Source organism: Podarcis erhardii (assembly GCF_964252035.2).
Source record: "Podarcis erhardii genome assembly, chromosome: 9".
Lineage (NCBI taxonomy): Eukaryota > Metazoa > Chordata > Lepidosauria > Squamata > Lacertidae > Podarcis > Podarcis erhardii.
This window is the reverse complement of record NC_138512.1, coordinates 26488650-26513052: the sequence shown is the minus strand read 5'-3', so window position 1 is coordinate 26513052 and position 24403 is coordinate 26488650. Positions and strand designations below refer to the sequence as shown.

At 46.1% G+C, this 24403-nt stretch overlaps 1 protein-coding gene across 2 annotated transcripts in view; it reads right to left on the bottom strand.

The window, feature by feature from the left end:
• SCFD2 (sec1 family domain containing 2) overlaps positions 1-24403 on the bottom strand; it is a 155475-nt gene that overhangs the window by 55501 nt on the left and 75571 nt on the right. The window contains exon 6 of one of the 2 annotated variants that reach the window (XM_081875816.1): positions 21893-22095. The exons of the other annotated variant lie outside the window; for it this stretch is intronic. Within the exon in view, the coding sequence (XP_081731942.1) occupies positions 21908-22095 (188 nt within the window). The 3' untranslated portion in view covers positions 21893-21907. Of the gene's footprint in view, positions 1-21892; positions 22096-24403 lie in introns of those variants that run through there. 2 annotated transcript variants of the gene reach the window in all.

The window sequence follows — 24403 nt, the reverse complement described above, 5'->3', positions numbered from 1 at the left end:
CTATAGCCCTTCCAAAGTGACGCGAAGTCATCCAGCAGTAGAGTAGAGCAGGGGTAGGCAATTTGATACCCTGCCCCAGTGTTGTTGAAAGACAATTATCACTTCAGATTATGTGGGGCTTCAGTAGACTGTCAGTTCACATTGCAAAATCTTCACATAAAAAACACCCCCACCCATCTTCCCCCTCTCCACCCCTTATTTCCCCCTAATGTCTCAACAAATGAAACTGATTTGTAAAAATGTTGCATGGAAAAAATACGAGAGACATTACACATACTTCTGTAAAACAAGAAAATCTTTAATAAAAAAAAACAAAAAAAACAAACACACACACACGTTTCTGGAAGAAGGGCTATAGCTTAGCTTTACTCATGTCAAGTGGCTGGATTTTGTTCTAACATGTGAGTCCTAACTCCCAGTGCATAATGGGACCATTTACAACTTCACAAAGAGGTTTATCTCCTCAGTGAGAACTATTCCAAGGCCCTGGCCACAACAACTGTGATGAAATGTTAAGAACTAGAAGTGGAAGAGAGGAAAGAATAGTAAATTTGCCACCATATTCAACTATAATGCAAGTTATGGAATGAGCTTCTATATTTTTCCTTAACCAAGAGTTGAATTCTCAAGTGGGTAGGTTTCTGAGTATCGATGCTTTTGGAAAATGAGAACACCCTGGTGTGTGTGTGTATGTGTTTTATTATACATGCATACACAGCCACCCACCCACTCACCAAAACACACACACAAAGAGAGATACACATAAATATATACACACAGACATATATATAAACAATTAATTTCCCCCCTCATATCTATCTTTTAGCTCAAGGAAATAGATAAAAAGAGGTTTACTGTAGAAATACTGACACACTGAGATGCTGTAGGAACCATAAGGAAAACAGAAGGGAACAGAAGTAACCTTTTAAAAAAACAACACACGTTTAAATGGCTCCATGCATTCTGCCCATGAACTTCTCTTTCCTCTTGAATTCACCCAGAGAGGAGCTGGACAAACAATTCATAATGTTTGCCTCCTAACAGTGGCAAAACACGCTTCTAAAGTTCAATAAAAACAAACAATTCCAGTGAAAAACAGTCGCTGGGGGAATCTGTGACCAGCAACCATGTCTTGTTCCTTCATTCTTGGCTTTTCTCCTAGAGATTTAGCTTCCGCCATTGACCTCTCCAAGGCCTTTCCAGGGGGCTGCACTCTCCTACCCTTGAGATTTCTTATCCCAAGTTTGACTCTAGCTTCCTTGCTTCCTCCCACTGGTTTATTCAGCCCTGAGATGTGGGCGATTTGGCTTTTTGTTTAACTACAGGCAACCTATGCAACTCCATTGCCTCTTTCCTGGACTCCAATTTGGCTCACCCACTCGTGGCCCAAGTTTTCTTGACATTGACTTTCCCTCTCTCTTTGTATCAGTTATATTGTTCTGAATCAAGGCTAAGATCTCCTCATCATGCTTCCATTTATCCACTGTTTCCTCAGTCTTTTGATGAAAATCTCATACATGATATGGAAGACTAGGATATGAAGATCATCACTAGCAGAACTTTTGAGCTTGAACTTTTCCAGTCTTCCCACCTTCTTCTCCTCAAGCTCACCTCCCTTTTTGTATCTACCACTAATTTTGAAGATTTGAGAAAAAAGCAAATATCCCTAAAATTCCAGCTTAATAACGACAATGACAGCTTAATGACAAACCTAGACAGCATCTTAAAAAGCAGAGACATCACCTTGCCAATAAAGGCCTGTATAGTTAAAGCTATGGTTTTCCAAGTAGTGACGTATGGAAGTGAAAGCTGGACCATAAAGAAGGCTGATCGCTGAAGAATTGATGCTTTTGAATTATGGTGCTGGAGGAGACTCTTGAGAGTCCCATGGACTGCAAGAAGATCAAACCTCTCCATTCTTAAGGAAATCAGCCCTCAGTGCTCACTGGAAGGACAAATCCTGAAGCTGAGGCTCCAGTACTTTGGCTACCTCATGAGAAGAGAAGACTCCCTGGAAAAGACCCTGATGTTGGGAAAGATTGAGGGCACAAGGCGAAAGGGGCAACAGAGGATGAGATGGTTGGACAGTGTTCTTGAAGCTACCAGTATGAGTGTAACCAAACTGCGGGAGGCAGTGGAAGACAGGAGTGCCTGGCATGCTCTGGTCCATGGGGTCACAAAGAGTTGGACACGACTAAACAACAACAACAATAACGAGTCTGGGACAATATTAGAAAGCATGAGAGAGAGACACACCGTTAGCCATTCTGGACAATGGGCCTTTAAGGTAGACCAGCCATACTGCTCCATTAAATATTGGTGGGAATCTGGGCTGAAATACAGAAACAATTTCACAGCCCAATTTCAACGGAGCTTTCTTATACAAAAGGGCATGCAGGATCATAAGTGTCACAGCCACCCAGGTGGGTCCCAGCTCACGAGAGACCTTACTCCGTTGTAGTTTACTTACAGGAAAAGTTTATTGAAGATAATTGCTTCTTTCACAGTTCAGCATTGTGGCTGTACGTCTGTCACGTTAGACCGCCGAAGTCCCCCTCTGACTCCTCCCCTCCTCCACACCAACTTAATAGCCTGGCTCTAGACCACCTCTTCCTCTCCTTTCTTTTCCGCAGGGTCTTTCTGCCCCCCTGGGTTCTCTCTTTCCGGGATTCGCCTGAGGCTGAATCCTCTGCCGCCTCCTGCCCCCTCCTTCTGGCTTTGGGGCCGGGCTCCTCCTCTGAGCTTTCCCCATTTCCGCGCGCCTCTATGTTTGAACTTGGCGCGCGTACGTTGCTTTTGACCTTTCCTTCGTCCTCTATACTGCCCCCTGTTCCACTCTCTACCCTTTCCGGCTGAACACCTTGCTCCAACCCCCTCTCTCTGTTTTCTCCTGTTCCTCCTCCCTCCGAGAGGCTGACAACTCCACCCCCTTTACTCCGTTCCGGCTGAGACCCCTCTGACAGCGTCTGTGCTTCACTGGGCTTTCTCCCCTCCTTCCCTGACTTTTCACAGCTTCTCTCTTCTCCTGCTTTTCGCCTGATCATGCTAGCTCCCTTTTGGGAATCCTCTGACTCACTGCTTAGGCTCATAGATTCCCTTCGAATTCCGTCATCTTCTTCCTCGTCTCTCTCTCCCTCCTCCCACTCGCTTTCCGTCTCCTCTGCCATCTCCTCACTTCTCCCAGAAACCCTGACATCCATCCCCCCCTCGAAGCCCCCCCTTCCCCCCTCCCGGTCGCTGGGTGCAGGTTGAGGGAAATGTGGTTCTTCCTGGGTCGGTTCAGGATACCGGGTGTCCACGTCAATCTTCTCCTCTGGCAGCTCCGTATACGTGTGTTCGAACTCGGGTTCCCCCCCTGAAGGCATCACAGTCTCTTCCTCCCTCACTGCTTCTCCTGGCGCTGCCTGCCAAGGACCTATCATCCACCTCTGACTCCATACCTCCCTTGGCTGATCCACCCACCAATAAGGGTTTGTCTCTCCCCCCCCCAGGCGGGGATCCCTGGTCGGGCTTGTTTTGGGCGTAGAGCCCTCGGGCGAGGAGAAACCCCCGAACGTGCTGCCCGACAAAGTGGGCGTGAAAAGCCAATCATCAAAATACTCCTCGGGCATGGGTTTGTGCGGAAAAATTGCATGAAACTCCTCCTTCAACAGGGGTTCGTCCAAAGCGTAACCCGGCACCCAGCTATTTGCAGAGACTGGAGTGCCTTCCCTGGCGAGAAAATATTCAACTCCCTCCTCCCCCCATCGTGAATCCAGTATCTCTGTGACCTCATTAAGAGGTTCTGGTCTTGGCGACTCCCCTCTCTCAGGCGCCCTTCTACGTGGCTCTGGAGGTGCTCCTGACTCTTGAAACCTGTGTGGGGCTTTGTAGGGAGTGAGCACCGACCTATGAAAGACCGGGTGCACCCTGGAGCCCTCCGGAAGGGCTAGGCGAAAAGCCACCGGATTGATCTTAGCCTCAACTTGATATGGTCCTAGCTGCCTGTGTTCTAACTTCTTTTTGGCCAACGACCTGGCCGGCATCGCGTGGGCTGCTAACCATACCCAGTCCCCAACCTGAATGTCTTCCCCCGCCCTTCTGTGTTTGTCGGCTTGCACCTTATACGCCTGCTTTGCCAGCTCCAAATGTCTCCGCAGCTCCTCGTGCACCTCTTGCAACTCTGCTGCAAACTGGTCGGCATTTTGAGGTCCCCCCCCTTCAGGTGCTGTAAAGCTCGGGAAGGTTCTGGGATGACGTCCATAGTTCGCGAAGAAAGGCGTCACCCCGGTGGATGCGTGCTTCGTGTTGTTGTAGGCGAACTCAGCCATCGGCAGGTAGTCCACCCACGCCGCGGGTCGCTGGTTGGCGTAACACCGTAGGTACTGCTGCATGATCGCGTTGACCCTCTCCGCTTGACCGTTGGTCTGTGGATGCCTCGCCGACGTCAGGTTGATCTTGACGTGCAAGATACCCAGAAGCTTCCGCCAGAAAGTGGAAACAAATTGGCGCCCCCTGTCGGACAAGACGGACTGCGGTAGTCCATGCACTCTGAAGACGTGATCGATGAAGAGCTTTGCGGTCTGTTCTGCCGTCGCCACCTTGGCACAAGGAATGAAGTGCGCCATCTTGGTGAACAAGTCCACAACCACTAACACCGCCGTCTTACCTCTGGAGCTGGGCAGGTCTGTAACAAAGTCCAACGCTACCCTCTCCCACGGTTGCTGCGGTGTCTCCAGCGGTTCTAACAATCCCGCCTGCTTCTGATGCACTGGTTTGGACCTCTGGCAGATATCGCACCTGGCTACGTAGTCCGCCACCTCTCCTCTCATCTGGGGCCACCAAAAGTCCCTTGCCACCAACTCCATCGTCTTCTCTTTGCCGAAATGGCCCGCACTCGGGGCATCGTGCAATTGTTGCAAAACCGTGGCGCGAAGCTCGTCGGTGGGCACGTAAAGGGCGCCCTTGCGAGTCAAAAGTCCATCCTGCAACTGAAACTCATTGTTGTCAGGCGACCCTCTGCGGAGCTCCTCCATCTTGGATTGTGCAAACTGATCCTCTTGCAGCGCGCGTCGCACCGCGTCCAGGTCGACTGCGATGGTAGCGCACGTCCACGCCTGCGGTGCGAAAATGTACTTCGCTGCGATTGGAGCTACTTCCTCCAGGTATTGAGGCTTTCGGGACAGCGCGTCTGCTATAACATTGGAGTCTCCAGGGATGTATTCTATTCTGAAATCGAAATCCGCAAAGAATTCCGCCCAGCGCATGTGTCGTTGGGTTTGCAATTTAGCCGTCCGCCAATACTCCAAGTTCTTGTGATCCGTGCGGACCTGCACCGTGTGCTTGGCTCCTATCAAGAAGTGTCGCCACGCTTTGAAAGCTGCATGAATGGCCAACAACTCCCTGTCCCATATGGTGTAGTTGCGCTCCGTCTTGCTGAGCTTCCGGGAGTAGAATGCACCCGGTCTCCAGTTGCCTTGCGAATCCTCTTGCAAGAGGACGGCCCCAACTGCTCTGTCTGATGCATCTGTCTCTACCCGCATGGGCCTGCCAGGATTCACGTGCAGCAGCTGCTCCTCGGAGGCGAAAAGGCTTTTAAGCTTCCGAAAGGATCGCTCTGCTTGTTCGGTCCAGACGAACTTCTTCTTCTTGGAACTGAGGGTGTCAGTGATTGCCGCCGTCGCGTTTGCAAAACCTTTAATAAACTTGCGATAAAAATTGGCAAAGCCGATGAACCTCTGGACCTCCTTCCGATTTCGAGGGCTTTTCCAGTCCAACAGCGCTTGGACTTTAGTCTTGTCCATGGCCAGTCCCTCGTCGGACAGCTTGTAGCCAAGGAAATCTACCTCTCTCACATCAAACTGGCACTTCTCCAACTTGGCGTACAGCCTGTGTTCCTTCAGCCTCTGCAGAACTTCCTTCACGTCCTTATCGTGATCCTCTGGCGATTCCGAGAAAATCAGGATATCGTCGAGAAAACAGACACACTTCTTGTAGAGGAGACCTGCCAGGACGTGATGCATGAATGCTTGGAAAACATGGCTGCCATTTTGTAGACCGAAGGGCATAACTCTGTATTCGTACGTGCCCAAAGGAGTGAACATGGCCGTCTTCCACTCGTCGCCCTTCCTGATGCGGATGAGGTTGTAAGCTCCACGTAAATCCAGCTTGGTAAAAATCTTCCCCCTCCTGACTGTAGCCAAAAGGTCGTCAATTTTGGGCATGGGGAAGGCCTTGGGCTTAGTTAGTCTGTTTATGAACCGGTAGTCCACAATGAGCCTCTTCTGGGGCGTGTCTTTCTTTTTCACAAAGAAAACAGGACTGCCTCCCGCTGCTTTAGATTCCTGGATGAATCCGCGCTTGAGGTTGTGTTCTATGAACTCCCGAAGCTCTTGCAGCTCGTCTTCCGACATGGAGTACAGCTTGGCAGTTGGCAACTGCGCGCCTGGCACTAAGTCAATCGCGCAGTCGTAAGGTCTGTGAGGCGGCAATTTGTCAGCTTCCTTTTCGCAGAAAACCTCCAAGAACTCCGCGTACTTGTGAGGAACCGCTTGCACCATACTCAGATGCAGCTGCTGTTCGGCTTCTCCTCCTTGATCGGTTTGGATGCAATTCTGGGCGCAATACGATGAACAAAAGGTGATCTGCCTCTGGTACCAAGCAACCGCGGGACTGTGCCTGTCCAGCCAACTCATGCCCAACACGATGGGCGTGTCCGACAAGTGGGTGACATTGAAACTAATAAGCTCTCGATGGTCTCCAATTTGCATCATCATGGGAGGGGTTTGCTGCACCACTTGCCCCCCCAGCAACTTCCTGCCGTCTACCGTGACCACGTTCAGAGGCGTCGTTGCAGGCAGGAGCGCTATGTTATGCTGCTTGACGAACTGTAATCCCACGAAATCGGCGTTGCTTCCCGAATCGATGGTTGTTGGAACCTCGAGAAGTCGCCCATCAGGCAGCTGGAGTGTTGCTGTGAGTAAAACTGCTGGTTTGGGAGGTAAAGGGTCCATGCGCTGCAAGGATGCTGGGGACTTCTCTACAGATCCGCCTGGCTGAGCCCCAGTAGCTCTGCTTCCAGCCAGGCACTGCAGTTTCCCTGAAGCTGCTCCTCTGATTGCACCTCTGCTGTCACAGTTGCTAGTGCTGCAGTGTGCTTCTGGAGCCTCTGGGGGCACTCTTTCGCCATATGGTGTGCACTGTCGCAGATGTAACACTTCCTGGTCCCTCTAGGAGGCTTCGCTTTGGCTGCAGCAGGGATGGGGCTCTGGGATGGCTTTTGAGCCCTAGCACCACCAATCTCCATTGGCTCTTCGCCTTCCTTCCCCATTGGTGAGGGGTGCGCACGGCTGAAATCCCTGTGCACAAAAGGGAGAGCTTTTGCTTGCGCGCGCGCTTGGGGCCCCCCCTCCTCGTGCCACGGACGTCCCTCATGTCGAATTCCTATAGCCAAAGCCCGTTGCACCACGTCTTCCAGGGTCTGGGGTCTGTCCCCCCTTGCGATCTCATCCTTGACGGAGGGGCTCAATCCCTCCCAAAAAAGATCCCTGACCGGTAGACTGTCCTTCGGCCAATCTAAGGCGGTGAGCAATGCAAAAAATTTAGAATGATATTGGCGTACAGTGGCTCTCCCCTGCCTCAGCCCGTGCATCTGCCGGCGCGCAATGTCCTTATCCACAGAGGATTGAAAACAAGCATCCATTGCCTTGATAAACGCATCTGCATTGCGACGGGCTGGTCCATCTTCGCGCCACAGATTGCGTAGCCAAGCCCTGGCCTCCCCATGCAGGTGCGAAACAATAAATCCCACTCTCTCCTCCTCATCTCTAAAATCATGACGGAGTAAATGCAGTGCATACACGACATCTGCCCTGAAGTTGGGATAGTCTTGCAAGTTGCCATTAAAATGCGAAACTAGGGCACCCCCCCTCCTTCCAAGCGCAATGCCCTCCGCTCTGGAGCCCGGGGTCCCCGCCTTGTCCGCATTTTCCCACCTTGCTTGCAAATCCTGGCAGGCTTTCTCCAAGTCAGCATTCTTCTTCTGCGAAGCAATGACTGCCGTTGTGAGAGTGGTAATCTGATCCCGGAGTGCAGCCAGCTGTTCCTCAGCACTCATGGCTGCCCCGTTCGTGAGCTTCGCAAAAAAAAAAAAAATTTTTGCTTTCAGAGGGAGGGGGACTTTCTGTCACAGCCACCCAGGTGGGTCCCAGCTCACGAGAGACCTTACTCCGTTGTAGTTTACTTACAGGAAAAGTTTATTGAAGATAATTGCTTCTTTCACAGTTCAGCATTGTGGCTGTACGTCTGTCACGTTAGACTGCCGAAGTCCCCCTCTGACTCCTCCCCTCCTCCACACCAACTTAATAGCCTGGCTCTAGACCACCTCTTCCTCTCCTTTCTTTTCCGCAGGGTCTTTCTGCCCCCCTGGGTTCTCTCTTTCCGGGATTCGCCTGAGGCTGAATCCTCTGCCGCCTCCTGCCCCCTCCTTCTGGCTTTGGGGCCGGGCTCCTCCTCTGAGCTTTCCCCATTTCCGCGCGCCTCTATGTTTGAACTTGGCGCGCGTACGTTGCTTTTGACCTTTCCTTCGTCCTCTATACTGCCCCCTGTTCCACTCTCTACCCTTTCCGGCTGAACACCTTGCTCCAACCCCCTCTCTCTGTTTTCTCCTGTTCCTCCTCCCTCCGAGAGGCTGACAACTCCACCCCCTTTACTCCGTTCCGGCTGAGACCCCTCTGACAGCGTCTGTGCTTCACTGGGCTTTCTCCCCTCCTTCCCTGACTTTTCACAGCTTCTCTCTTCTCCTGCTTTTCGCCTGATCATGCTAGCTCCCTTTTGGGAATCCTCTGACTCACTGCTTAGGCTCATAGATTCCCTTCGAATTCCGTCATCTTCTTCCTCGTCTCTCTCTCCCTCCTCCCACTCGCTTTCCGTCTCCTCTGCCATCTCCTCACTTCTCCCAGAAACCCTGACAATAAGCAAAAACTTCTTAGGATATTTTGGGATACATTTTGGTGGAAAAACAGCTTACAGCTTTCACAAGCATGCTCACAATTATTTTAAAAGTTTACTATGGACTTCCAACAACTAGTCATTATGCACGGTGTTTGGACCTAGTGTGTACATAACTCAATGTTGCAAACCAAGGCAACAACTTTCTTCTGCTGTTCTGAGCCAGGAAAGCACTCTCACTGCCTCAACAGCTGGCACTGCAAGAGAAGAATGCATTGTGGGGAGCCTTGAGATCTCAAGAGACTTAAATATACACACCAGCTGACTGCTGAGTCATCTCCCCACCCTTCTATTTCACCAATAAACTTCACACAGGAGAACATAACTGCTGCACTTCTAGAGTGGGGCAGCTCTGGTTATGGTGGGCTCATGGCACCCAATCAAAACATTCCTCAGGAGTGGTAATGCAAGCTTATAAATTGTCTCTTAGTTGATAGTCTATGACAGGAACAAAGGGTCATTTTAGCGAAGTTATGGCTCTCTTCCTTACCCACAACCCCCCATTTTAGGTACAAATTACTAATGTAGACATGAGTGTGGGCAGGTGAGCTAGTTAACCTTTTTGAAGGCTTAGTAGTTTGTGGGCTCATCTGTAAGACAATGCAAATTCAAACTTTATTAAATTTTGAATAGGGGTACCCTATGCCACTGAAAAGCATTTCTGTGGGGTAGTTTATAACTAACATTCAGAGGAGTAGCCGTTATTTGGCTTTTTAAAAAAGTATTCAGTAGTAGTGGTGTTCTGTCCCACAGTAATTACTACAAGAATAAACAGGCATTTTCTTTTCAAATGTTCACCCTGTGCATTCCCAGTACTGGTCTGTATTTCTTCAAATTAGAATGTGCTATATTTACTTTTCTAATCGGGTCTTCAAGCAACACTTTAAAGTTGTCCACAACTAAAGTCTGCTTCCTTCCCAAAATAAATTTGCTTTTTTACTTCACACCCATACTGCGTCATTTCTTTTTACTAAAGGCTTTCAGTATTCCACTTAGAGAAAACAACTTTATGGCCAAATGAAATAGTTCTATCATTCCGTGAAGCGTCGTCTACTACAAAAGTGTGTGGTGTTGCTGCCAGGATTTTTGCGGCAATTGCCAAGCCATGTCTATTTTGTTATTTGTTATGGTAGCCCCCCCAAATTATTTTAACCAAAAATTAGGTGCATGCAGTTTTTGTAGTCCCCTAGAGAAATACATAACTTTACTTCTCTACTAAGTTGATATGGAGGTTTCCATTCTTCAGTCTTGAAGACATGTACTTCGTAATAGAAACCCAACTGATTTGTCCTTTTTTGTAGCAAGTTTGCTTAGAATCACATTCCACCAGGAAATTTAGTTGACAACTAATTATTTACTCACTCCTAAGTAGATATAAACCATTCACACAAGCCAGTCTCTCCAAAATAGACTTCATCTAAATTGTAGAATGACCAGGACACTCTATGTCAAAGGCAGGGTATGCTATGTAATCATGAATTGTAGAATGCAGTTTGGATTTTTGGATTTAATTTCTAATTTTAAAAAGCACATTACCTTGACCCTCCCCCCAATACTTCTGGGGTCCCTAGTCAAAGACCACCTTGTAGAACAAGAAAGAAGCTTAATAAGGTCATTTAAAAACTAAGTCGTTCAAGTGACGGTGCAGAGACTTTAAACTGATTGACTGCTTTCTTGCTCGTGCATTTGGGGCTCCAGCGTAGTTTTGTTATTGGCTGCAGAAAAAGCATGTGAAAGATAAAGGTGAGCTAGACAAACAAACTCTGTAAGAACAGATGACGGGGGGGGGCGGGGGGGCGGGGAGGCAGACATTGAATGCATAGTCAAGAGGGAGAGGATGCTGTCAGCTCGAAATCTCAAGGGCTTTGTGCAACAGAGCCAAAGGTCCCCAAGTAGCTTGCTGGAGTGCATTGGTCCCTAAGAGTTTAGTTATATAAATAACTCGTGTTCCTGCAGATCCCTAAGGACTGTTCATATATTATTGTTTCCTGCATTTCTGTGTGTTTTGCAAATAAATCCTCCTACAACTGAGGAGATGTGTACAACTTATTCCATTCAAAACATTTGCTTCTGCACACTCACCATATGAACCAGAGAAGCTTAGCGGGGGGGGGGGGGATTAAATGCTCCCCATGATGGCATATTTCTAATTATTTTTTCTGTATTTGTCCCCCCGCCCATCCCCCCAAAAGTCAGAACCAACACTAAAATATTGTACAGCTAATCTCACACACTAGACAGAATTGCTGGATCTTCTTTTTTGTAGTGTGCTGACTTTTCCGGTTTCACTTTTTCCATCTGGAAAAATGCCGCAATGACTTTCCACTAATACTGTTTGTTTTTTCATCGGAAGAAAGAGTGTTTCTAAAGCTCTTACTAGATGAGAATTCACCAATTATTGTAACAAATTGGTTCTTAGCACTAGAAGTTCAGGATTTTTCTTTTTCTCTTTTTTTTTTTAAAAAAAAGAACACCCCACATTTCTTCACCTGGGAAAATTCTAGAGCCTCAGTTACCTTTCTTGTGGTGAGAAAATTGCTAGTCTGCATGGTTGAAAAACAGCAGTAGTAAGCCAAAAGCAATATGTCATCTCTCCAGAAAACATGAGCTTGAGAAATTTTGAACAAATACTATTTACCATTGTGGGTTTCTGAGTGCGTCGAAAGGAAGAGAATCTCAGCCAAACAGCTGAATCCAGAATAATGGATTTGAGGTAGTGTCCTATCTGTATACAAAAGTGACTTTCCAATACTGTCACACTCTTCTAATGTTTTGTTACACTTTAGTATGAGGGGGGCACTGCAGACAGGAGAAAGCTTGGTAAAGTCAGGGTAGAGTGCAGGATTCAGTGTTGTTCCCAAATGTTTCCCTTATATGTTCTCATATACCATAGGACGCACCGGGCCATAGGAGGGGGAGAACAGGGAAAAAATTCTCCCCCTCTCTGCTCAGCGCCCCTTCAGCGAAGCGTCAGGAGAAATGGAGCCCCTTCCATTTCTCCTCCTGCTTCACTGAAGGGGCGCTGCGCAGAGAGGGGGAAATGTGCAGCACCTCTCCAGCGAAGCGAAGCCTGGAGAGCAAGAGGGATCGGTATGAACCAACCCCTCTTGCTCTCCAGGCTTCAGACGGCTATCCGCAAGCCTTTGGAGCACAGTGGGAACTCCTGCTGCGCTCCAAAGGCTTGCGGATAGCTGCCTGAAGCCCCCGGAGCGCAGCGGGAGTTCGCGCTGTGCCCCGGGGGCTTCAGGCTTCAGGCGGCTATCCACAAGCCTTCAGAGCGCACAGGGAACTCCTGCTGCACTCTGAAGGCTTGTGGATAGCTGCCTGAAGCCTCCAGAGCGCAGCGTGAACTCCCGCTGCCCTCCGGGGGCTTCAGTGAAAGCAACGCGAAGACTTCGGAGCGCGGGGGGAGCTCTCCCTCTGTGCTTCAGAGGCTTCATGTTGCTATCACTGAAGCCAAGGAGCCTGCATTTGCTCCATAAGACGCACACTCATTTCTCCTTAATTTTTGAAGGGGAAAAGGTGCGTCTTATAGAGCGAAAAATACGGTAAGTGAATGCTCACACTCCTCTTTTATATGGAAAAGTAATTACACTTGAGTATAGGGAGCAGAGAGGGCTGATGGAGTCTAGCAGGGAGTGGCAACAATACCCTTTGTGTCCTAGCACAAAGAACACCGAGACGGCTTGGAATCCCTAAAGGATTCTTGTAGTACAAAAATCTCTCCCACACCACCATAAACGATAAACTGCAACAGAAGTCTTTGAATGATGGCATCTGCACTTTTACCCTAAACTTGTTACTTCTCTGCATTTACTTCACACCTATATGAACTGCATGGAACAAATTACAGATTGAATACCCAAGGTGTTTGCAGTCTCGGGAAAACAAGGTGTAGTATAACACAACACAGAAAGTTGCAATATGAAACCAAGAAAGAGAGCTGTAGTCAATTTAACTGGAATGTATTAGAAAGGATCCCAAGCAGTTAAAGGAAAGAAGAGAAGGCAATATCATAGGATCACAGAATTGTAGGGTTGGAAGGGACCCAAGGGTCATCTAGTCTAACCCCCTGCAATACAGGAATAACACGTACTGTACCAACGATTTTCATGTATATTTCCAGGTACAAGAAAGCCTGGAATTAATTACACAGTGCTTCTATTATGAAGATAATGTTAGTAAAAAATGAGTTGATGCAAATTAATATACTTAGCTGGGACGCGGGTGGCACTGTGGGTTAAACCACAGAGCCTAGTGTAGTTAAGGAAACTAGGTCGACTGTTGCCATGTGGTTTATTGCTGACCCGCTCCTGACATTAAGTTAATATTTGAAAGGAAAAAAATCAGTAAACTCAATATACTCTCGGGCTAAGGGCCCTACTTTCCCCATTCTCTGATGGTCCTTTCTAAGCATAAGAGAGATTTAATTTCGGAAATTCCTTCAGGTTATGCTTAAAATAGGATAATTGTTTCACAAAGCCACAGAATGAAATTCTTCTACTAGAGGAAAACTGCAAATTGCAGAAGCTAGGAACGGGGGGCATGTGATGTGGCAAGAGGTACAGAGGCATCCAGCAATGCCCTTGGGTGGCAATATTCTGAATCAAATGCATTGGCAAGTTTGAGGCATTTGCAGCCACAATATGTGTTTTGCAGCAGATGTCGTGTCTGCTTCAATATATTTTGCAGCTCATGAGGATACCACTAGCAAGTTTCCTCATCTGGACAATATCCAGTTGCTGTCCAAATGGAAATCTCCCCCCACAATCCCATTTTCGAGTTTGAACAAATCTTGGTGAACATGGAGCTAGGAACAGCAATTAAAACATAAAGCAAACACCAGGAAATCAGGTAATATTTTGCACAAAGTAGAAATGGCATCTTAATATAGCACTAGCAGTGCCAATTCTTTTAGAATATTAGTTGCAATTTCTGCTCACAGCTCCTAAATTTCACTCTATATGTGGCCATAAGGAAAACCACACACTCTGTCTCCTTTTTCTACCTATAATGAGAGAGAGAGAGAGAGAGAGAGAGAGAGAGAATGCATCAACAACCCCACAATCCTCACTTCCAAGGGATATAACTGCTTGTTCCTGCCCAATATCTAGGGGGCAGGCAACTGTTATGGGTGTCCTAAGAACAATATCAGCTCATGTGAAGTGCTCAATAGGTTTGGCCCGTGTTCTTTGTGAACACACTGCACATCTTACAGAACATGCTACAGAAATTTTAACTGCACAGAGGAATGCCTTGGCAAATGTCAACATGGAAAGGTTTCCCTGAGGACAGAAAGTGTGGAAACCATTAGGTCTGGAAACAACTGAGTAAGCACCAGCTCAAATGCACCATCCAGTCAGGTCTCCGTAATACACCCAAGCCTTTGTGCTGAATTAAGCATTGAACAATTATTACCAACTTTGTGTTCTACAACGCTACATATGCCCTGAGAAATATGAGCTGTCCAGCAGGGAGGAAACTGTTTCCATACCTATACATTTCCAGCAGAAGACACACCCTAGCTACCAAGAAACCACCAAAGTGCAGGTCCATGAAAACCTTCACCACCCACAGAAAGAAACCCAGCCGGCCCCTGTTATAAAAGCTTTGAAAGAAACAAAACATTACTTATAGGAACCAAAACTATTAACTACGCTGGCAGGGTGAAGTCTATGACAATTTATTTTTGGTTGCTCTGAAGGACAGTATGCTATCTGTGGCTGCTTAAAGCTCTGTTCATTAGAGTGTACCTATCTGTTTGGTCTCACTATAAACAGGATAATGAATGCTTAGTGGGAAAAGACCACCATGAGAAGAACCACAACCTTCTTGGAAGATCTCCTTATTTAATTTCTTGCTCTGGTTCTTAACTAAAAAGCACCGTTAATGGCAAAGAAATAGGGTTTCAAGCTTCTAACTATAGTCTTTGAAGTCCAGCAAATTCACAGGATGTGCTTACTAGATGGCTTTTTAAAAAACTACTTGCAGGAGCAATATCTCCACATCATGCCCCCAATTTGAAAATAGTAGCAATTCCAAATGGAATATATTGAAAGAAGGAAAAAAAAAAGGGGGGGGGACACTATAGGCGCAAGAAGGCCTTATATCTTCAGATGCCCCACTAAGCAGTGAACCTAGAAGGAATTCATTTGCGTGCCCAGGCAGAGACTCCACAACCCCCAGGAGATCACCCAGAATAACTCACGACAACGTGTTATGGGATTAAATTGGTCACAACTTTATTAAAGCTTTCAGATGTAGGAAGACCTTGGCTTAGGAATTGGGAGTGTATCCCTCCCAGCCCCCCTGCCGGGGGACTGAGGCACAGCAGGGTTAATCGGATCTGGGGAGGGGACACTGCAAGACATTTGTTTATGCAGCCAGCCATCCCCCTTTTCCTTGCAACTCTGGGGAGTTCACTGACAAACCTTTCAGTGCATGGCCAGTGATTCCCTTTAATGGGGAACCCTGGAATCACCACCTTGCGGGGTGGGGGTGAGTCACCGCTCCCCCCCCCCCTTTAGAGAAGATAGACTAAAGGATTCCGCCCAAGGTCTAAAACCACCAAAGTTGTGACAATTGCTACAGGGAAGGCAAAACCTGCGCGGCAGGGGAAATTCCTTCCTGGTTCTTTAACAGCAGCCATCATAAGATGATAGGAACGCCCACTGACCTGAAAAGAAAAGGTTAATCTGTCATCAAGCATTAAACAAGGGGGGGTTGGGTGGGTGAAGCTCCGGAGCCAACTGCATGCTCCTAGGTTGGCTCCGCCCCTTATTATACCCCTAAAGCGGACTGGAGCAACATCTGCTCAGTCTTGGCCCGCTCAGCTGGCCCCGCCTCTACCAACACCATGGGTTGGCTCATTTGAACTGGGGTTTGGCGGGAACCCCAATGGCCGGAACACAGGAAGGCGGGCCAGCGTGACCCTCTGGTGGGTCTCCAGCGGATCGGGGGTGCTGTGTGCGGCCCCGCAAAGGGCGCCCACTGATGGATGGGTGTGATGGCCTGGGATTCCGATTCAGAGGATGAACCAGAGGAATCCCAGCCTGCACAGGAGTCCCCGCCTCCAGGGCTGGCTGAACTGGGGCAAGGCCTAGATGCTGAAGAGCCTGCACCTTGTGGCAGAGCACCGGGAGCTGGCCCCAGGTGAAACCCTTCTGGCCCCAGAGGGGCTTGAGGACTCAGTGGCTACAGGTGAGCCTCCTCCAGGGCCCAGTAACCCTTCGGCCTCTCCTGATCTGCAGAGGCTTAGGGCAGAGAGGCGAAGGGAACTGGTTGCTCCCAGGAGGAGCGCTTGCCTTAAGGCCAGAGGAGGTGGGGCTCCTGGGGGCCGGGACCGCCCCTGGCCTTAGAAGAGGATAAAAGCCCAGTCAGCCCGGCCCCAGGTTGCGGGAGCAACGTCGTTGTTGGCTTTGGACCTTCCTGTGTTCCTGATCCCTGCTCGGCCTCCTGTTCCTGACCATCCGGTGCTCCTGTTCCCTGCTCGGCCTCCTGTTCCTGACCATCCGGTGTTCCTGTTCCCTGCTCGGCCTCCTGTTCCAGCGTTCCTGTTCCCCGCCCGGCTCTCCGCCTCGGACCTCGCCCCTCTTCGTGTGGACTCAGACTACGCTCACGGTACCTTTCCCCCGGGTCCAGCACAATGGGTGAGCAATCATTACAGCAAAGAGAGGCAAATTCCCACAGCCTGTAGGTTTATAAACATGGAACAATCCGAAGTATCTAGAAGTCTCTGCTCAAAATTACTTGCCACTGATGCCAGCTGCAAACGGAAAGGGGAGATCTTTTAAACAGACACACTTTCATTCTATTATACCAAGTTCATATGGGAATAAAATGTTCAGTTATGTTTATCTTTAAACTAGGGAAACGCCTGTCAGTATGACGGACAGGGGTGTGGAGGGAGCTCTGTGCATTACACACAGCCTTGTACGTACATGTAGCTATGCCAACTTCCTGCCACTGTCCGTTGAAAATGTCAATAATATTTAATACTGTCACAAATTGATAGGCAAAGCATTTAGCGTTCTTTTATTTTTTGCAGCAGGTCAAGGTAGGTGTTAGTTTTTCAAATAAAAATTTTGATCAAATATTTTGCTTTGTAATACAAAACAGTCTGTTGAACTGTAGTTATTTTCTTCTTTTCTTGTTTTTGTGTGTATGTGTTAATCTTTTATATATGTTTTATACTCTCTAACATTTTTGAATTTCTCTGTGAATCTGTACTTTTTGTTTTATGCCAGATTTTTACCCTTAAAATCAGGCCTTGAGAAAATTAGCTGGTCTATTTCCAGAATGCTTGTGGCTGGTAATGATCAAGAATTGGAGTGTCCAGGTCATGCAATCTAGATGATATTATTGGGCCAGGCTTTTGCAAAAGCTTCTATCAGCCTGCACAGGTGGGAGCTGGGAATATCACAGGCCTATCTGAACTGTCAGAAATTTTGAGCAGGGGCAGCAAGGAAACTCATCAGGCCAAAGAGACACCCACACTCCAGTGAAAAGCAAGGAAGCCTGAAAATGTGCAACACAACATTGCAACCATCTAGTAACATAACAAAAAAAAGTTGTTCTGGAATTTCATGTGTGTTACGTACCTGGCAGACTATTCTTCAAATAATTCTTACAAAGTACTGAAACAAGGGACATCTCTCTATACTTAATGTTCACATACCTGAAATAAGTGAACAAGCAAATCTGCAGAGGTGAGTTGGTTTGCTTAAGATTAAGTGGTTTCATGACCTGCAGCACAATCTGATGTGTGTCTACCAGGATGGGTTCAAGACATTTTGCTGCCTGAAGCAAAGTACAAGATGATACCCCTTCCTCACCATTCCATGTACAGAGGCCAACTGGACTGTTGGCTGAATATTACTTGAACAAGGGGGGTGTCCTCCACTGAAGAGAGGGTAGCAGGAGAGTTTAGGGAGCACCTACCGCCCCATCCTCAACACATGCTGCCTCATTATCTAAGGATAGGGCCGGCCTTGCTGTCTATACAGAGGCAAGTCCCAATGAGTTCAGCGGGATGTGCTTGCAGATTAGTGGGCATAGGATTGCAGTTTTAAGCTTTTAATGCTCTGAAAAAAGAAGCTGAACTCAAAAGTAAGTGCATATGTTTTTCATTGGCGTTTGTGCTACTGTATTTTTTTTAAAGCCACATTTATATGCATGAAAATGGGAAAGGAAAAAGGCACAGTGCAAAGATAGCAAATAATGAATACTGGGGTCAGCATCAGCAAACTTTTCCTTTATGATGAGAAGCTTTTAATACCAACATTTCTTCATTTAAAACCACTCACATCAAAGAAACAGTCAAGAACAGCAATACCTTCTGATGTTCTTCAAGTATAAATATAAGAATCTTTTTGTTTTCATAAACCAAGCAAAGAGAAACTACCGTGTAGTTCTATCACAGTAGGTCTGTGTTTTTAGCTTACAGCAAAGCTACCATCAGGTGAAATAAAACAATGAATCATTGAGGGAGAGCTTGTTAATTGAATCAATCTGGCCCAATCCAGCTATTTGTTAAATTGTTAAAACAATTTAGTAACCCCAAGGGCAGTTACCAGCTTTCAGTAAGAAATGGCAACAGATAATGTCCTCATGATAATTTTATGAAACAAATGAAAACACTGCTACAAGACAAAGCTGTACTGTTAAAACATATCTAGTAGGTTCATAAAATGGTCAACATCTATGGTTTGAGTAGCTGCCCAAATTAGCAATAAATACTGTACAAGTTAACAGAGCAATCCTATACATGTATACTCAGAAGTAATTCTCAATGAGTTCAAAGGGCCTTACTCTGTGGTCCTGTGCTCAGCTACTGAGGGCAAGCTCGACTGGGTGTCCTGGGAGCACACTTTGCTATAAATAACTTTCAGAGACATAACAAAACAAATTCCTTCCAGTAGCACCTACTGGAAGGTGCTACTGGAAGGAATTTGTTTTGTTTTGACTATGGCAGACCAACACGGCTACCTATCTGTAACTGGAACTACTTTCAGAGACATGCTTCCAACATATTAAGTCACACATGTGCTGATCGCTCTTGAGTGGGGAGGTGCCTGTAAATACTTTTCAGTATGTTCAAAACTCTGATAATACTTGCATTCCTATTTATTTCAGTTTAGTTTGGTGGCTAGAATAGACAATGTCTCACTTTGTTCCGGCCATTATTATTTCTAAACTCAAAGATTTACAGCGTTGCCCAGTGACTCCTTATGTTGTTACACTGGCGAACAAATAACTATGGTATGGCTGGTAAATTCTGGAATCTGCTTCAGCCTATTTTGTGGTTTGTCATTCCAAGTGGAATGGGGAGAGCAATGCATATATATACACATTAAGTAGGTGTTCATCATATTTTTCAAGGTCAAAAAATCACAGAAGGAAGAAATTCTGCCCATTGCTCAGTACTATTTAAATACTTTTGAGTTTTTTGGGAGGGAAATTACTACTACATTATTTTCAAATGCCTGTGTTTTGGCTCTGCATATAGAAAGTCCACATTATTTTAATACATTCAGCTTTAAGTCTGTTTCCCAGACACAGAGGAAACTAGGTTCAAAACAGATATGAAAATGACAAACTATGTTAACATAAAAACTGCATTTATGCGGGGGAAACCATTTACAAGCTGCCAGCTAGATGTGCTTACTTTAATTCCAAATTGACTAAAAGCCCCACTCCTGCCGAAGACGACAGATGGGTGTTAGTATTTAACTAAGTACCATCAGCAAGCACCTGAGTCAAAGTTAGATAGCGCCTCCACTGCCTTTTCAGATAGATGGGAAAATTCAGTGGCTGAACACTGAGCATCTATTTTAATCTTTAAACAAGACACTATCGCTGGCAGGGCTGAAGGAAGAGAGAAGAGAAAACTCTTCTTATAACCCTCTCGTTTAACTTCAGACGGATGTTAATGGTACAAAGCCAGCAAAGTGATAAATAGGTTCTGGCAGAGAATTCTTCCTACCTTGAGCAGTATTACAGTTTATCGTTCGTTTTAGCCATTCAGAACAGGAAGTGGGGTGGTGTTGCCTCAGTGTGTGTTCACAGATACTTCTTTGGCAAATACTCTGTGCGTACTAAAAAAGCATAAAAATGGCTTTATTTCATGAGCAGATTCATCTCCAAAGATCTGCTGGGGGAAACCCAGCAACTGGGGAAGCCTCGGCCAGAGTTAAAATAGCTAGTGTATTCACATCTTCACAGTGAACAAAGGGGTTGACTGATTCACCAGACAAGCAATTGGCTAATTTTACACTGTGGGAAAGATCATAGACACTCATACACAAATTAACAGCATCTGCCACTCCAATTCAAATGAGGATTAAAATGCTGCTCTTCACTCAACTCATAATTGGAGCATTTTCATTTTTCTATTGCTGTTTATAACATCCTTGATGACTCTAAGGCGCAAGGACTCTTTGCCCGAATCTTCTATAATTAACAAAGGCTTATTCATGAAAGCAATCCTGTTGACTGTAACGGAATAAAATTTAAGATAGGCACCATGCAACTAGGGATGTTAAGCAGACATTCCTTATTCATCCTTGATTCAATTTACCCAATAATAAAGGGTTTTCTGGGCTATGTGCAAAGTAAAAAATACACTTAAAATAACAATTACAATAGGACAGATCAAGAAGCAGCGAAGAGGATAAGTGATTATCAATGATCAGTTAGAAGAGTGAGTCAAAAAATTGTTTTCAGAGAGCTAGTATCAAGTTTGTATCCTAAATACACTTAGGCACAATTAATGTGATCAGGGAGGTATAGGAGATGCTGATATCGTCTGTAAGGAGGGACCTCATAGGTTGATTAAATGACATGGTTCTTTCTGATGCTAACATATACTGGTCAGGGCCAACATGTTACATATTCCTTATTTGAGCTTATTTCAAATCAATCTGAGTTTTCCGTTGACAATTTAGCTTTAATCAGCGCATGATAACCAATCATGTGCTTTTGCGTAGGCATGCCTAGGCTCCAGAACTTCTGTGAGCAGTTGTATTAACTTGCACGTAAGTACAAATAAGTTATAATATGTGCATGCACAAAAGGCATATGCAGCTGACCAGAATCAGGTGATAACAGGGGTGGAGGGGAGTCAATCAGATTTGAAACAAGACCAAATAAGGCCGCAAGAACTGACCCTTCTCTGAAGTACAGTAAATCTAGCTCAATGGGATTTACTGCAGGGTTAAAGGTAAAGGTAAAGGGACCCCTGACTGTTAAATCCAGTCACAGACAACTCTGGGGTTGCAGCGCTCCTCTCGCTTTAGGGGCCGAGGGAGCCAGCGTACAGCTTCCGGGTCATATGGCCAGCATGATTATGCCACTTCTGGTGAACCAGAGCAGCGCACAGAAACGTTGTTTGCCTTCCCACCGGAGCGGTACCTATTTATCTACTTGAACTTTGACGTGCTTTTGAACTGCTAGGTCGGCAGGAGCAGGGACCAAGCAATGGGAGCTCACCCCATTGCAGGGATTTGAACTGCCAACCTTCTGATCGGCAAGTCCTAGGCTCTGTGGTTTAACCCACAGTGCCACCCACTGCAGGGTTAAGATTAGGGAACTGAATTGTTTGCAAAATGACCACTGTAAGCAAAGAGACCTTTCAAATGTTGTGTGTGTGATTTATTTATTAGAATGACTGATATCCTACCTTTCAGGATACAGATCTTTCCAAGATGGCTTGCAAGAACATTAAACTGCATTTTTAAAAACCACAGTAAACAAGATCATAGGAGCAGAAGAAGTAGCCTTACAATGAGTCAGACCTATTGATGCATCTAGCTCAGTATTGACTGGAAGCAGCTAGCCAGGGTTTCAGGGTCTCCCCCACCCCACTTGGATATGTCAGGGATTGAACCATAGGCCTTCTGAGCACAGGGCAGATGATCTATCACTGAGCCACTGTCCTTTTAAGGTCAAAATATGGAAAGTCATTAGGCTCCTTCCTAAGGGGCACTTGGTGGTAGAATGGCCTTATGTGTGTGGTGAGAGAGTACAGTCCAGCTGCAGCAGGCCCCAATGTTTTTTCACTTCCCTCCCTTTCTTTCCTTGCTACAGGCCAGTCGACGGCAAATGACCCTGTATTGGGAGGGAAAATCCGGTTGGTATCATGTAGGGAACGCAGGCGTCATAATGAAGAATCAAATACTATTGCGCAGTTTTGAAATACAAACAGTTGCTTTGTAGCACAACATTTATGATTCAGATAGTTCCCTACGCCATCACAATCTTAAAAGTGTAAACACCAGGGGAGAATCTCAAAATGCTTCTCATATGTAGCAAGTATAGGAAGGAAAGCTGCATCAAAGCTATATAAATTTCTATATTCATATCAGTATTTGCTGTTTTCCAAATATTGCACTGAAATTTTTCCAGTTCCAAAATATTTTGCACCACTTTGGCAGAGAAATTTTGAGATGGGCATTTTGGATCAAGCTGCTACCTCAGTTTCTAACGGCAGTAGTTTCATTTCACAAAGTCTTTAAAGCAGGTGCTTAATTTTTGTCCTCTTTGAGGAGGCACTCCCTTCATAAGACAGGATTTTGGTTTTGGTTTTTTTAACCTACAGTTTTGTTGTTCAAGTTAAGGAGGTCTGTTTAGCGTTATTTGTCTGCAGTGGAAACGGACTATCAAAGAGTAAAGAAGCAGGCTCAGACTGTAAGGTGGGAGGAGGACATGAGACTTAATGATGTATTTCATCCTGGCTTCAAGGACTGGCAGCACAGCTCGACACAACCGAGTGAGACCCCTCTGCATGCGTAGCAAACAGAAGCCACCGGCCAGCCGTCAGAACAATAAGTTCAGCCTTTGATTCTTATGTTGCTACTGTCCAGCACATAGGACCCTGTGTTCATAACTGCTCTGTGTGTGCTGTATCTCTAGGATCTTCTCTGTGGCTTAATGGACTGGAGGTTGTGGTTTGGCTCATTTTCCAGATAGATACAGGTGACCAGCTGTGAGAGGGTAATTGCCACGTCAACACAGAAGCCTGATCTGACCATACAACCTCCATACAAGCCTGCTCAGCGCTGCTCCTGACATCCAATCAGCAGCAAATAATTTCACAGCATTAAAAATAAAAACAAAAACTTGGGAGCAAAATCAAAGCCCGTTATTTCCAACCTTAAATTGCCAGCAATTAAAATATCATATCCTGGTTACAAACTTTCGGCTGAATAACAATACTTTAAAACATTTGGGTCTCGTTAGAGAAATGTGCCATTCTTTCGTTTCTGGCTAAGAAGAAAACTCGAGATATTTCAGCTTATAAAAAGTAGGTGCTCTCTGCAGAATCAGTGTTGATGAGAACCATACCACCGAACAGGAAGTTCAAAAGACAGAATGGCAGATGAGAGCTGCTCCATCTGTTCTGGAAACGTATAACTGTACTGCAGAGGCCAAAACAACTGACAGAGCTAAGTCATTATTCATGGAAAGACTCTGAACCCTGGCCATTTGTCAACTGCAGGCCCAAACGGGCTTGCAGGCATCACACACTGATTAGTGCTCTAATAACTGTCACATGCAAGAGGTGTTGCTGAAACTGACTGCTGAAATTTGGGGGCTGGGGCAGGAATAAGGTACGTCTCTCACAGATTGACCTCAATGACCATCACTGACTGACCTTGACTAGGCGATTCTCAAGTGCTAAGATGCCCCTTTTCAAGGAAAAGAAACGAGAAAGATGCTTGCATGGGAATTTGGCTGTGAGGTGTGATGGGTTTTCTGGAATCCTAGTATTCCCTTTGACTTCAGTAGCTTAATTCCATTGTTAAGGCCAAAGAAAATATGTAACCCATCATATGCATGCATCAGCAAAGGGGACCAATAAAAGTGGGCTGTGACAAGTCTGCTGCTTTCACAAATTAGAATTGCTTGAATTCTTCAGGAGAACCAATTGAAACAGAGATAAATTTGATGGTTGGCTATGGTGGTCTATACATTCACTCCCAAGCAGGGTTTTTGTAGTAGTGATGAAGTCTGGTAATTATTAGCTCAGATCCTCCAAGTGCCCCTATTTTCCAGGGATGTCCCCAATTTAGAGAAGCCATCCTGGTTTCTGATTTGATCCCGGAATGTCCCATTTTTTCTTAGGATGTCCCTATTTTCATTGGAGAAATGTCGGAGGGTGTGGAATTATCCATCCTCCAAGCTGTCTGAAGGCAATCCTGTTTAGGGCAGTTTTTTAAAAAATGTTTTCATATATGTTGGAAGCTGTGCAGACTGGATGGGGCAACCCAGTAAGTTGTGTCGGGTATAAACAGTAAAATTATCATTACGGAATGGGACGTCCCTATTTTCATCGGAGAAATGTTGGAGGATATGTTAGCTTCCCTGCTTGAATGTCACAAAGGTGGCAGGCAGTAAGAAGGCCTTTGACAGTTTT